This window comes from Fusarium graminearum, chromosome 2, assembly GCF_000240135.3.
Source record: "Fusarium graminearum PH-1 chromosome 2, whole genome shotgun sequence".
Taxonomy (NCBI): domain Eukaryota; kingdom Fungi; phylum Ascomycota; class Sordariomycetes; order Hypocreales; family Nectriaceae; genus Fusarium; species Fusarium graminearum.
Window position 1 is genome coordinate 6,426,626 of NC_026475.1, and position 13,652 is coordinate 6,440,277.

The window sequence follows — 13,652 nt, forward strand, 5'->3', positions numbered from 1 at the left end:
AATATCATCTCCGGCTAGTCATCACAATCTGCTTTCCACCGACTCAGAACTTCTCCAGTATCTGTAAAGACAAGACCAAGATATTGTCCTCGATCCTCTTAATCTTCGTTCCTACAATCTTACCATCTACCTGTACTTGAGAACTTCCATCATTCCAAAATGCCTGGCCAGCTTGAGAAACTTGAGAAATTCAACCCTCCTGCCTTTTTAGAGGATTTCGAGGGCGAACAGCTGGAAAGATGGTCGACCACTGTCGATGGCTGGTTCAATGATGAAATCGCTGGGAGACAAACTGGACGCTCGATTCTGACCCAGTTCTTCAATCCAACTCAGTTTGCGTATGACAAGACTCTCCCTCCTGTACCCATCACTTGGGTCGGGTTTCCTCTGAATGTAGGTATTTGCTTGATCTCTGTATCCCTTATGTCTAACTGGATCCAAGGTTAGGATTACTCAGCCTACGGACGACGCGCGGTGGCGATTTGCTGAAGATCCCAAGAATCAGCGTGCACCACGTGGTCGTCTGGATCCTGTCAAGATCAAGGGCTATACGAAGGATCCCAAAACTGGCGAGGAAGTCCCGTTCGAGGTTTCTTCTGACCGCCTTGATCGCTGGGTCATGGATGAGTATCTCGAATGGTCAACCAAAAAGGTCGACGGAGACGTCGAAGTAGTCAGCTTTACCTGCGAGGGTCCTGAGGTATGTCCCTCCTAAACCTGACTACTTGCAAACTTTATGTCCATGTCATTAACCAATCAGCAGTACTGGCAAGAGCTGGCCAAGTACAACCCAATCAAGGTTGAGACGCCTATTGAGAATGCCACTGTTCAGGAGTTTGAGAGCAACGACAAGATTCTCAATATCTACAAGAAGCTAAACCCCGACTTTGCGGATCAGATCAAGGGCGACGATCTTGTAGATGAGAAAGGAGTCTACGACATCTACAACAAATGGAATGGCCACACTGATACTGGCACGATTGCTCACTTGATCCAACTCAACAATAGTCTCAGTGCCGAGATTGACATTGCTGCGCAAGCGACTGTTAGTCGTACTGACTTGGTGTATGGGGAACCAATCACTAACATGATTACCCTTTGTGGTGATGCATCTTCATATGGTAATGTGTCGAGAAACTCTGATCCAACTGTAAGAAGAAAGACCTGACGAGCAAAGTATACTGGACTGACCATGATTGACAGATCGGTGCAGCAGTCAACGAAGTCTGCCGACTAGCACACAGCGACGTTGTCAACATCCCCGTGACAGTCTCAGTCATGGATCCCGTTGCGTTGTACATTTACGACGCAGACTTTTCCTCATTCTTGCTAGATCCTACGGGCAAGCGGCGTGGAAATGTTCGAGAGATGATCCCTGTTCCCGAGGGCGTCTTTGACTGGTGCGGTCGTGGCGATATCACCAAGAACATGGGTCTTCATCTCCGAGTTTCAGTCAAGGGAATGAAGACCACAGATGGCAGTCGTGAGCTCAACGTCAGTGATCTTTTTGACCAGAATAATGGTGGTCGCTACGTACACTACGGCAGTCAGTTCGCTGACTACATCATCATGAGCGTGTCTGGCATTGTTGGACCCAAGCCTGAAGATGCAACGGCAGAGTGGCCCGGCAAACCCCAGCCTGCGATTACCTACACTGAGCCGTATCTACAGAAGCCGTGGATCGAGCCAAAGACTATGGGAGATAAAGACCTGATCACTACATTTGAGAGTGGCGAGGTCAACAAGATTGTTACCAAGTCTCAGCTTAAGGCCATGGAAATAAGAGTAGCGGATCAGAGCGGACCTTCGGATTACATGGGAATGCCTGAGCCAGGTCCACCGAATGGACCCGAGTACCTCTCAATCACCCCGAAGGTACTTTATTAGTTGCTGGTTTGGAGACAGGTATCAGTACAGAGTCTGGTGATAAGTATAGTGGATAGTTTCCGGCAATAAATGTGAGACATAATTAAATGTTGTTGAAGAAATTTGGATTGGGTGCCATGGGATGCTTTGCCTTGGATAAGCATCCTAAAGACACGGCGTTGTAGTTGCGACTGACGCATTCGACATGTTCAATCGTAAAACAATCACTAAGACTATCATCCGACATAGGTATCTTGATTTAATAATTCTTAACGTCGTTTTGTTGTTTGCGTTATACCACAACAAGAAGCAATGTGCAGACTATGATGCCATCATGTCTAGATACTCTTTCGAGCCAGTTTAATATTAATGTAGGGATCTAGATGTTCTTATCGCACTGAATAGTATGCAATATTAATCAGGAGAGAAAACTCCGGAACAACATGTATGTATGTAATTCCCAAAATGTTTTGGTCTATCATGTGAGTACACGTAAGAAGCCAGTTTAACACCTGCAAGCGTGTGGCGAGCTGAACATCCGTAATCAGTATGTGCATCGTGAGAAGTGAAGCTCATATGACTATCACATACTTTAATGACCAATAGAAGAAATGCCAAAGATAATCTGAGACAAGATTCAGAGTCTAGACTTCGAGTATGCACAAGCTAATTGCATGTTGAGGTATCGATAAATCAAGCGGGGTTGCGGCACAGAAAAACTTCAGCTGGTCACTAACAGGGACTTTGACAATCTTAGCTTAGTACAGCCTAACTCTCCTGGAAAACTCAAGAAGATATCAGAAAGGGTCACACTAGAGTCCAGGGTGGTGATATGGCAGATCTTTGGTAGCTAGGATCGCCCACTTACAATTGCCTTCCTATAGTCCCTTTCCATTTTCCTTCTTCGTTACCTGCACTTTGTATATCTCTCTTTGACATACTTTCAAACAAGAAACCAAACGCCCTAGCACTCAAGGTTCACGATGTCTGTACCAGAAGCTATAAAAATACCCAATTGGGAGGATGACATCCTGCCTCTCATCCAGAAACCATATTGGGTCGCTAAAAACTCTGAAGCTGCTGGTAGAAAATGGGTCCGCGAGATGCTGTATTGGGGCAACTGGGACCTTTCCAGCTACGAAGATGTGAGGAAGCGAGCGCCAGGTATTTACAATCATCTCCGCTCCAAGTCAATGCCTATCACACGCAATCCCGATCATTATTGGCCAGAAGAAACCCTCGAACTTTTTCGACTTTGGGCCAACAATGGTTATATGCGAAATAAACAGGACACTCAGTCAGTTCAAAGTCTTGAGCCTGCCATCCCTGAGCCTCTGGAACCTCCAATCTCATACCGAGTGAGAAAAGATATTATGAGCATGTCCAGAGAGGAGCTTGTTGAGTATCAGTCTAAGCTGGATGACATCCTTCATATTCAAGAGGTTTATCTTGAAGGGAAAAAGACCAAATGGCAGGAACTTGGATTACTTCGTGAGTATTATTTTACTGCTCATGGATCATATATCTCCCTAGCTAACACGCGAAACAGATGCATATTGGTGTCTGCACTACCAAGAAGCGACGTTTCTTTGGCATCGAGCATACTTGAGATACGTTGAAGAACTGATCGATTTTCCCATCCCTTACTGGAATGGTTATGCTGAGGAGGCATCGGTATCATCATCAAAATTTGCTGGCATTCCTCCAATGTTCTTCGAAGAGACCTATCAACACCCTCAACTGGGTGAAAGAAAGAATCCTCTTCTTTATGCCAAAGCTCTGAATGGAAAATCCAAGAATGGGACCAGCGATACAGTTACCAGGAACGAAGTTTTAACTGAGGGACCTTCCAATCATGGATGGGAAGCAAAAATCAAGTGGTTCAAGATGTATCATATCCAGATAGCGCATGCTCTGGAGCAAGCAACATACACGACATCGGAGTCAGCACAGCATTTTGGCATTCCGTGGGCTAATATTGTGGATTTTATCGATAATCAACCCGACACGGCCTACCCATTCCGATGTGACTTTGACGGCCTATTTGAGCAAGTTCATGACAATTTCCATGGCTGGGTTGGTTATGATATGGTATGTGGAAAGAGATTGAGGATTATACAAAAGACTGACAATGATTTGATAGGCGGACAACACCTACACGGCCTTTGACCCAATCTTTCTCTCCTACCACGCGAACATGGATCGACTAGCTGGCATCTTTATGGATTCCAATCCAGAGAACCAGTTCACCTCTAGGTTTCCACTGCAGCCTTTTATGGATCAAGGCACCAAGGTCAGCTATGATGATCCCCGACGATGGATGTACACTACCATCGGTGACATGGCCAAAGATACTCGGGCACTTGGCTACATGTATGGCGAGCCCGCTAGCCCTGATTATTCTACACCCAAGACCGCTGAGGAGAAGGGACTCTATAAACCTAGGGCAAGTGGCGGTAAAGCAATCGCTCTTCCTTTGGGTTTACCGGAACAGGGTAGTGTCAAGGACGGGCCTAGCGCCCGTGCACTTGCTAAGTCACCAAAGCGACAGCTGGTCCCTTACGTTGTTTTCACTGATGTGGGATGTACCATTTCAAGTTATCGGATCGATGTATACACTGGAAGCGCAAGTTCGACAGAGCCTGATGTCGCTGGAAATCCGGATTTTATCGGGCAAGTTACGAGACTTGGTATGGGGCGAGGAACGGAAGGCCATGGACCGCCAAACACGGGTCGATGCCGCAAACCAGTCGCGACCAGAGTTCTTCCAGCAGAGAAGTTCAAGCATCGGCTTGATAGTGATAGTGGGGTGAAGATTGTTGTGACTGACCTGGAGACTGGGAATGTGGTTGATGAGAAGGAATACAGTCTCATGTCAGGATTCATTCCCAAGCTGGTATGGCTTCCCGGTAAGGAAGAAGAGTGAACTGGACTACATAGTACGTTGTAGAAAGATGCAATAACATGCAATATCCCATTGTTGGCAAAGAGTTGACGCCACTTGTTTCTTGCTCTTGATTACACGTATTGTGGCCAATTGTTGCTCATCTGCCCCTGATTACCCTTGTTGAGTGGCCCACTTCGCTAGTGCCAGCGCTGAGACTATTGATTGTGTTTTCCACAAACAGTTCTACAATTATAGCTGAAGACACTGACTCGAGTTGACTAGGCAGGCTAGTGATCAATATTTGCATAGTTAAACTGTGCAAGCGAATAACATCTGGAATAGAAGTTGGACTTGGCCAAGTCTAATTTTGATTAGTGAGTCGTGGAGATAATAATAAAAAGCATTGCCTTTTCCCCATTTTGTAAATTCCATTGCACATCTTGTTCTTCAATTTGTCCAGAAACAGTCTTTTGAGATGGGTCGCCATCTTGTCCATTCGTTTGTTCTGACTTCGGTCCTGGGCTCCCTCGTTCGTGCAGGACCATGTCGTCCCTCGACAACCTCAGTAGTTGCAGTCACAACTACAACCGCTACGACAAACTCTGAGGTTGGCGATACCACCATCTCTGTTCCATTCACTACCGAGACATCTGGAGCAGAGTCTACTGGTACCACCGACACCACGGTTGCCATCGAAACCAGCATCGAGACGTCCACTGTCACTGACAGTCAGACGCAGGCTATTTCAACGACTGCGGCTTCTGATGCTGCTGTTACTACCACGACTGATGCTGCCGTCACTACCACGACTGATGATGCCCCCACTACCACGGCTGAGGCTTCCTCGACAACTGGCGCACCAGCCCCAACCTGTGTCAACAATTTCAAGAACCCCGTACCTGAGGGTGCCTCTTGCGGTGACGAGGGCTTTCCTAGAAACTCCGTGTCATATGTGGGCAACGGACCTGTCGGTTCCATAATCGATTGCTACGAATCTTGCTTGACACAAGCCAACTGTCAGTCTTTCGCCATGATAGAGAATGTATTCTGTGAATTGTATTCGGGATCACTTGGAGGCACTAGTAATGTGGACACTTCATATAAGTGGTATGACATTGACTGCTTTTGCGACACAGCAACATAGTATCCTCTTTGAGCTGTAGTTGATATTGGAATACCTACTTATCTAGCACCTTACCTTCTATGCCTCGCCCTTTCCTACTCTTTCTACTAAATATATTTGACTACCATTGCACTGACGCTTATAATCGCTGGTTGGTTCTCTTCTCTGACAAGGTTCTACCTTCCTCAATTGGTTAGCTACTATTGGTGGGCTATGAAATACGATTAGGTAACAAATTGCTGTAGTTCGGAGTTTATCCTAGGGAACTGAATCAATTGTACAAGCACCGAGGTTGATACATAATATAACGACTGAATTAGGAAACATAGTCTGTTATAGAAAACGTATACTATGTACGCATTCCTTGCCATCATTGGTCATTGTTGTCTATCAACGCCAGCTGTGGACACTTCACTATCGTAAAAGCCACGTTAGTTACAACCTTGTCGATTCCTGTGCTGAGGCTTTCATATAGAAGCATTCTCTTGGCGATGAAGATATGCTTAGCACTGCCATTGAGCCCAGAAACACAAATAGTGAGCTGACTGCGAATATTTACGAGCATCGGCCATGTCTTTTCTTGGCCTAGAGGCCGAAGACTAGGATGCGAATTTTTTTACTCATAAGATCCACTGAATCCACTAAAACGAGAAACAAGCTTCGTAGAGATCCCCTTTCTTTCTACTCTGATTATTTTCTTTTCACGTAATGCTCAGCTCTCTTTTTACTTGTGATCAAGGAATTACTTTCTAAGTAGTGGAGAAAAATCTACACAAAATGTCGCCAGTACGAACTCAAGAAGACCAGAACAGTGGAGATAACGAGGCGACATTCTGGTCTGGGAAAGAGGATTGTTCAGAGACAAAGACTCATTCCTACACATCCACTGCCAAGCAAGATGCAGCTCGGCAAGCTGACATACAGTTTCGCCAGAAATTTGGAGATGCCGGTCCGCTTGGTCTGTCTGGGTTCGCCTTTGCGACATTCTTAACAGCCTTGGTCAATCTCAATGCTGGGGGCGTCACTGTCCCTAACATCGTCATTGGACCAGCTCTGGTTTATGGAGGCCTTGCTCAAATACTCTCCGGCATGTGGTGAGTTACTTTTGATTGACAAGAGACGTTGCTGTATGGAATCTCATGGTATATACAGGGATATCGCCAATGGCAACACAGTTAGCGCTACCATCGCCTGCTCATATGGCTGTTTCTGGATCTCCTATGCCATCAGTCTCATTCCTAGTTTCCACGTTAGGGATGCTTACCCCAGCGATGGCGACTATAACCACGCCAACGGACTGTTTCTTATGGTAGGTCCATCGCCAGCTACTGCAAATTCTAATCAAGACTCACCTTCCTTAGGGATTCTTTATCTTCTCAGTTGCCATAACCTTGTGCTCCATGAAATCAAATGTGTTTTCTTTGACACTTTGCCTCCTTGTCAACTGCACCTGGCTTTTACTCGGCCTAGCCAATCTCTTCACTGAAGAGTCAGGCGCCCCTAACGACGTTCTCCTCAAGTGCGGCGGTGTTACTGGCTTGCTGGTTTCATTCACAGCGTGGTATCTCATGTATGAGGGCTTAGCAAACAGGCAGAACAGGTATGTGTATTTACAGATGCGAAAGAGGTTGAGACTAACTGATGTTGAAAGCTTTGTTCAACCCATAAACCCCGATCTTCCCTGGAACCCTAGCCGACGACCAGGAGCGGTACAGAACTAAATAGAACCGAATAATATAATATTATGTGTTTGTGATATCAGCCGCTTCGAAAGATGTGATATTTGCTGTGCCTAGAAACTGGTGTCCTTCTTCATCATTGGAATGGCGGTACCGGGTAGTTATGTCATGACAAGCTCATCTAAGTATTCACCGAAGTACCAACTGTGACTTGAATATAATTCTAGAGTCTCTACAATAAAAGAATTCCATATTCTAATAAAGGGCATCGAAACAAGGTGATGAATAGATGCAGTTCTGGTAGGGTGAACTAAGCACAACTGGTCTATTGAAGGACAGGCAAAAACATTTATCCGAATGCCCCAGTGAGTTTTCAACCTCGTGAACACATTTTAGTCTCGATTCTGAGGCTTTAGATTACATACACAGTCTTTCCCTCTCTTTCGTACACTATCTTTACCGCCATTTGCACTCAGTTCAGGACAGAATCATGGCATCAACTCAACCATCTCCGCTGGTGATGGGCGGTGCAGGTTTCAGTTATCAACTCAACCCGAACCCTGAATCCCTTCCAATTGTAGACATCCTCTTGCGCGCTTTCGAACTTGGCGTGCGCACCATCGACACTTCTCCATACTACGAGCCATCGGAGCAGCTCATGGGAGCAGCCCTGTCTGACTCACGAATTACTTCCAAATACCAGCGAAGCGACTATGAGCTCATGACCAAAGTTGGCCGCATCAAGGAAAATGAGTTCGACTACTCACCAGATTGGATCCGCCAATCTGTGGCACGCTCCATGGAGCGCTTCCAGTCTCCGTATCTGGATGTTATCTTTTGTCACGACGTCGAATATGTTTCCATAGACGAGGCAGTAACGGCTGTCGGTGTTCTCTTCGAGTTTCAACAGGCGGGTATTGTTTTGCGTGTCGGCATTTCAGGCTACGACATCGATGTCCTGGCAGAAGTGGCCATGCTCGCGCAGAAGCGTTACGGGAAACCTGTAGATGTTATTCAGACATGGGCTCAGCTCACTCTCCAAAACACAGAAGCAGAAACCCGAGGCTTTGCCCGGTTCCGTGCCGCTGGCGTAAAGTCAGTCTTTTGCTCAAGCCCCTTGGCAGTCGGACTGCTCAGAACTGGCGGAATTCCCTTGGGCTTGACTGGGGATTGGCATCCTGCACCTCAAGGCTTGAGGGCTGCTGCGGCTGAAGCAGCACAGTGGGTGGATGAGCATGGAAAGGGGGAGACACTTTCATTCCTCGCGATGCAATATGCCATTATCAAGGCTACTCAGAATTGTACCCCATCGTTTGCGGTGTCTACGATCACAGGAATCTCCACTTTGTCTGACTTGGAACAGAACGTGGCGGCTGCCAAGACAATTCTCAAATCCGAAAAAGCATCTGAGAGTTTGAAGGACTATACTGAGCTGGATATACAGGCGGTAGAGAGTCGTTCTGAACTGTATGAGCGCGTTCGATCAATGCTTGGGACCTGGGTAGACTACGACTTCACAGGGAAGAAGGGAAAGGAATAAGAGGTGTATACCAACTTCAATACCAATACATATCCTGATCTGTTAATGCCTGTACACAAGGGATGTTATTAGCACTCGCTTAGGTGAAATCGACAAACAGTGTTCTAGGTGACATCAGGAAGCACAATTGCATATTTTAGACTGGCTACTGTCGGGAGCTACAATGGGAACAGCTAGGTTCAGGTTTCACGATTACTATGGCATACACGAGGGACTACGTCTTTGAAAAAGGCACTTTAATCATTCTGTTACGTAGAATAAAAGATTTAATTGCTTTCATGATAGACATTGCAAGATATATAAACCAATCTGGATCAACGGACCGGATTCACAATGTCCAAAACACGTAGGTCCCCAACTATAGCTCGTCCTTCACTTCAACCTTCGGCTTCTTCTCTTTAACAACATCGCCCTGAGGACCGAGCGGCTCTCCATATGCATCCTTCGGGTTATCGCCGACACAATGATGACACCAGAAAAGATTCTTCGGGTCATGCGCCTTCTTCACAGCCAGCAACTGTCCATACTTCTTCTCACCCCAGTACCTCGTTGTCCAGTTATGCATTACATAGGAGCTTTCAGAGAAATAACTGTTTGGACCAAGCTTATATATCGTTTCGTTGGCTTGCTGCGTGGTCAAGGTGCGTGCATTCCACAGCATAAGCGCCGAGCGAAAACCCGTCGAGATGGCTGTGTCTTTTGGCTGCACGCTGCCAAGGTTGCCCGTCAGTGACGTGTAGAGATAGTGGAAACCGCAACGATAACCTGCTGGATCCGGTGATGTCTTGTCAGGAGACTTCAATGTCTTTACGCAAATATCTAACACGTCCATCATGGTCGAGGCGAACTTTGTCTCCATCATCTGTCGCGAGACAAGGACTGAGTTTTGAGAACCAGTGGCTGCATCGGAGGGCGGACTTGACGCTGGCAACGGGTTCGTAGAGATGAGTGAAAACTTGTTGGCGGGCATAGAGAGGAGGTACTCATAAGCCGACTCATACCTGTCCTCCTGTGCCGTGTAGTTCTTCAGGACGTGTTGGAGACCATCACGGAACAGCTTATAGTCCTCTTCTTTCTGGCCACCAGCATAGAAATACTCAAAGTTGAAGCTCCAGGTGACTTTGCAAAGATCACCATTCTTGTAGTCGGTGGTGTTGATGAAGAAGGCGGGCTGTGTGCTAACCTTGTGGTTGAGCTTGAGCTGCCACGCTGCAAAGCGAACCCACATGTCGCGGAGCCACTCGTAACCGAAGTCTCGTGGGCCTGGGCAGAAATTGCCCTTCTGGGAGATGAAGACACGGTTGAGGCCGCCATCGGGTACCTCATGAGCGCGGATGGTCATAGAGAGGATAACACCCCAGACACCACCACCGCCACCGCGCATGGCCCAGAAGAGCTGTGGATTCTCTTGACGACTGGCGATCTTCTTGTGGACAACGGGATTGTCTTGGGCATCACTGCCGACCTGAAGAACTTCAATCTCCAGCAGGTTATCAACACCAAGACCCATAGACGGTGCAAATGGTCCATGGCCACCACCGAGATGGAAGCCAACCATGCCAACAGTGGAGCACCAACCCGATGCGACAACGCGATCATACTTGGCTGAGTAGGCGTGCATCTCAGCAAAGATAGAACCGGCACCAAAGCGGAACGCGCCAGCAGGGGCGATGGTAGGGTCTTGGTTCCAGGTAGGTATAAATGTCTTATCCTTAAGCAGGATTGTGCGGATGAGTATGCCACCAGTTGGGCATGAGTTACGGCTGTTGTATTCGTGGCCTGTGCCAGCAGTGGCGATGCACAGTCGGTGCTGCGCGGCAAACGTGAGGGCAGCAGCAACATGACGCTCATTGAGCGGAAAGACGACGATAAAAGGGTTCCAATCACGGTACTCGTTCTGGTGAAGTGCCGCTTTACACATATCCGACACGTCGTTCCAAATCTTAACATCACCAGATGCACTGTAGCAAGGGCGCTGCATCTCATTGATGTCTTCGTAGTAGTACAACGCTTTCAGTCCTTGGCTACCTAGACCATAGAATGACTGGTTTTTGATGGAGCCCATTGGTACTGGCGCTGGCTGCGGTTGTGGGTAGTTGTTCCATTGAAGTCCAAGTCTTGGTACTGTAGGATCCAGCGCCTGCTCCAGATTGAGGATGGCCGTCTTCGTGGGCCAGCAGCTGGAGTCTTCTGGAGTGCACCAGTTATGACCGTCTTTGGCTGGTAGCGAGGCACCAGCATGCTCTGTTTCCGTAGACTCGGCCGGGTCGCAAGATCCAACACCGCACATATCATTCTCAGGACCGCATGAATAGCGACATGAGGCACTGCAAGGGTTACATCGACCCATGGCCCATTTTGTATGTTGCGAGCTCTTCTTGTCTCCTGCCTGTTGGTCTGGTGCATCACAATCCAGTGTTGCGTAGGAGTATACAGGCTGATATTGAAACCTGAAGCGACAGTTGGTAATAGCGCCGGTGGCATCGGCGAGGAGAACTCGGCTGGGATCTTCCTGAGAGTGCGAGACAGAGTAACGTGTAACACCGCGGCTGGGGTAGTTCGGCCACTCCATCGATGCCTGGCCGTCGGAAGTGAAGTTCCACCGTGCAAGGCCCTTTTCATAGTGGCTCGACACCTGGAGCGTGCGCCATGTTCCCAGAAGCTTGAGTGGTGATCCAGCGATGCCCGGGTGGGAGTGGCTAATATAGCTGGGTTTGGAGTCAGACTCAGCCCCGGCATTAGGCTTTGTCGCCTTACTGTCGTCTGCTGACACAACATCTGGAGAAAAGGAACAACCTGCTGCTGATGCCTTGCAACGGAACATGAGAAAGTTACCGCACCCAGGCGTATCCATAGCAGTGAAGAAACTTCCCGGCGCCGGGGCCCCAGTGTGGTTGCATGCTAGAAAGGCCGCTTCAAGCCCGCCAACGTCTGGCAGTCTCTGTACTAGACACTCCTCCAGGTGGGAGTTATTGCTGCCACATTTAAGTACCAGCTCCCCAGGTCCACGTCTCTCATAGTTGCACGTCTGGGGATATGGACTGTCTGTAGTGACGGTCATGGTGGTATCGGTAAAGGTCTGCGCAAATTCGAACTTGCCGGAGCCCAGCTGCTCGGCTCCAAACGAGCGCCAAGTGCCCTCCCACGGGGAAATGTTCTCACTGTTGACAAGGCCTGGCACAGCAAAGTCTAGTGACCGGAAGCTTGCGGGTCCATCACTACCACTGCCACTCTCATTCGGTGGTGCATTGCTGGGATCCAATTCAACAGTGCTTTCTAGCTGTGCAGGAGGGCACCTGTCCCAGTCCTTACCACAAGCAAAGCACGTGTCGATACAGTCCGCTGACATACGTGGAACGCTTGCCACATCTGTCCCTTCCCAGCCCACTGTTGCTAGGTACGCGCACTGCACGCAGCGAGTGGTAATAAGCGGCTCCATATCTGTCATCGGCGTTGGTGCCTTGAGTTGCTCTTGCAGAGCTATGTTTGCGTTGAACTCGTTGGCTAACACAAACGCCGTACGGAAGTATGACTCTTGTGACAGCCTGAAGGCTTCGCCGTCAGCACCAGGAATTACTGCGCAGGTGCCATGCTTCATCCATTCAGACAAGATAAAGCACTGCATTGTGTTCTTGAACTCTGGATTTGTGGGCCAAAAGTATTTCAGCAGGTCGTGGAAGGTCTTGGGGATCGTCTCATCGAACTCCTCGCCGTTACGACACCCGTAAGGCTGATTCTTGGCACCTTTGCCACCAACTGATCCTGGCCATAAGCCGTGTAGCGTGGCATTGGCGGAGCCTTTACTGAAGGTATTTGCCTGTAACGATAGTGTGTAGGAATCAACAGGCAGCAATCCGGATGGGTAGTCCCATGTGGTGCATAGGGGGTAGGGCGGCGGTTTCTGCTCCTTGCCGCCATTCTTGTCGGGCCTCGTACAGCCCAACTTCCACTTGAGGTTACATGATTCGGGTTGAAAGTTAAGAGTATTGACTCTTCGCACAAGGATTGGGTTGGAGGAACAAGCGTCTGACCTGCCGGAGCACGAGGCATTCACCAGGCAGACCAGGGCCAGCACCAGGACAAGTTGAGCATGCCAAGTCATGACTACTTGATGAGCAGACCAGTATGGATTGTTTGTCTGATACAATATGCCGTTGTTATGTCTGATGTATTTTGCTTATGATGTGGTAGGAGTTTGGGGATGGACAGGTTGAGTTTATATATATTCTATTCAAAACCTTTATACTCGTTCGATGTCTTGCCCAATGTTAGCCTTTATCTGCTCCGCTACGGAGAGGAGTTTTTGAAGGTTTCCATTCCGTCTTTTCACAGCTGTGACATGCTGGGTAACGGTTTGCTAGTGGTCGAAGCTATCTAAAACGGAAGACTTGATCCAGCTGGAACTCAGTGGCTTGCTGAGCTATGTCTAGGTATGTCAGCCCGCCACAAATGATCTGTATGGGTAACGCTTCAGTCTAATTGGCAATAGCACAGGCTGCTAATGTGATTCAGCAATTAGCGTGACCAAAATGGTGCATGCAACGTTTTCAACTGAGA

General features: G+C 48.1%; 6 protein-coding genes across 6 annotated transcripts; 5 read left to right on the forward strand and 1 right to left on the reverse strand.

Annotated features, from left to right (window-relative positions):
- Nucleotides 1-159: 159 nt before the first annotated feature.
- FGSG_03619 (uncharacterized protein) lies at nucleotides 160-1,887 on the forward strand (the record flags this gene model as incomplete). Its single annotated transcript, XM_011323779.1, has 4 exons — nucleotides 160-393; nucleotides 506-700; nucleotides 764-1,063; nucleotides 1,204-1,887. The coding sequence occupies 4 exons, from the start codon at nucleotides 160-162 to the stop codon at nucleotides 1,885-1,887; spliced, it is 1,413 nt and encodes a 470-aa protein (XP_011322081.1).
- Nucleotides 1,888-2,849: 962 nt separating this feature from the next.
- On the forward strand, nucleotides 2,850-4,792 carry FGSG_12404 (uncharacterized protein; the record flags this gene model as incomplete). Its single annotated transcript, XM_011323780.1, has 3 exons — nucleotides 2,850-3,357; nucleotides 3,416-3,957; nucleotides 4,010-4,792. The coding sequence occupies 3 exons, from the start codon at nucleotides 2,850-2,852 to the stop codon at nucleotides 4,790-4,792; spliced, it is 1,833 nt and encodes a 610-aa protein (XP_011322082.1).
- A 436-nt stretch (nucleotides 4,793-5,228) lies between these two features.
- FGSG_12405 (uncharacterized protein) lies at nucleotides 5,229-5,897 on the forward strand (the record flags this gene model as incomplete). The annotated part of the gene is made up of 2 exons (XM_011323781.1): nucleotides 5,229-5,769; nucleotides 5,890-5,897. The coding sequence occupies 2 exons, from the start codon at nucleotides 5,229-5,231 to the stop codon at nucleotides 5,895-5,897; spliced, it is 549 nt and encodes a 182-aa protein (XP_011322083.1).
- A 756-nt stretch (nucleotides 5,898-6,653) lies between these two features.
- FGSG_12406 (uncharacterized protein) lies at nucleotides 6,654-7,597 on the forward strand (the record flags this gene model as incomplete). The annotated part of the gene is made up of 3 exons (XM_011323782.1): nucleotides 6,654-6,970; nucleotides 7,029-7,185; nucleotides 7,238-7,597. The coding sequence occupies 3 exons, from the start codon at nucleotides 6,654-6,656 to the stop codon at nucleotides 7,595-7,597; spliced, it is 834 nt and encodes a 277-aa protein (XP_011322084.1).
- Nucleotides 7,598-8,045: 448 nt separating this feature from the next.
- Nucleotides 8,046-9,095, forward strand: FGSG_12407 (uncharacterized protein; the record flags this gene model as incomplete). The annotated part of the gene is made up of 1 exon (XM_011323783.1): nucleotides 8,046-9,095. The coding sequence occupies one exon, from the start codon at nucleotides 8,046-8,048 to the stop codon at nucleotides 9,093-9,095; it is 1,050 nt and encodes a 349-aa protein (XP_011322085.1).
- A 307-nt stretch (nucleotides 9,096-9,402) lies between these two features.
- Nucleotides 9,403-13,197, reverse strand: FGSG_03616 (uncharacterized protein; the record flags this gene model as incomplete). Its single annotated transcript, XM_011323784.1, has 1 exon — nucleotides 9,403-13,197. The coding sequence occupies one exon, from the start codon at nucleotides 13,195-13,197 to the stop codon at nucleotides 9,454-9,456; it is 3,744 nt and encodes a 1,247-aa protein (XP_011322086.1). The 3' UTR covers nucleotides 9,403-9,453.
- Between the last annotated feature and the right edge of the window lie 455 nt (nucleotides 13,198-13,652).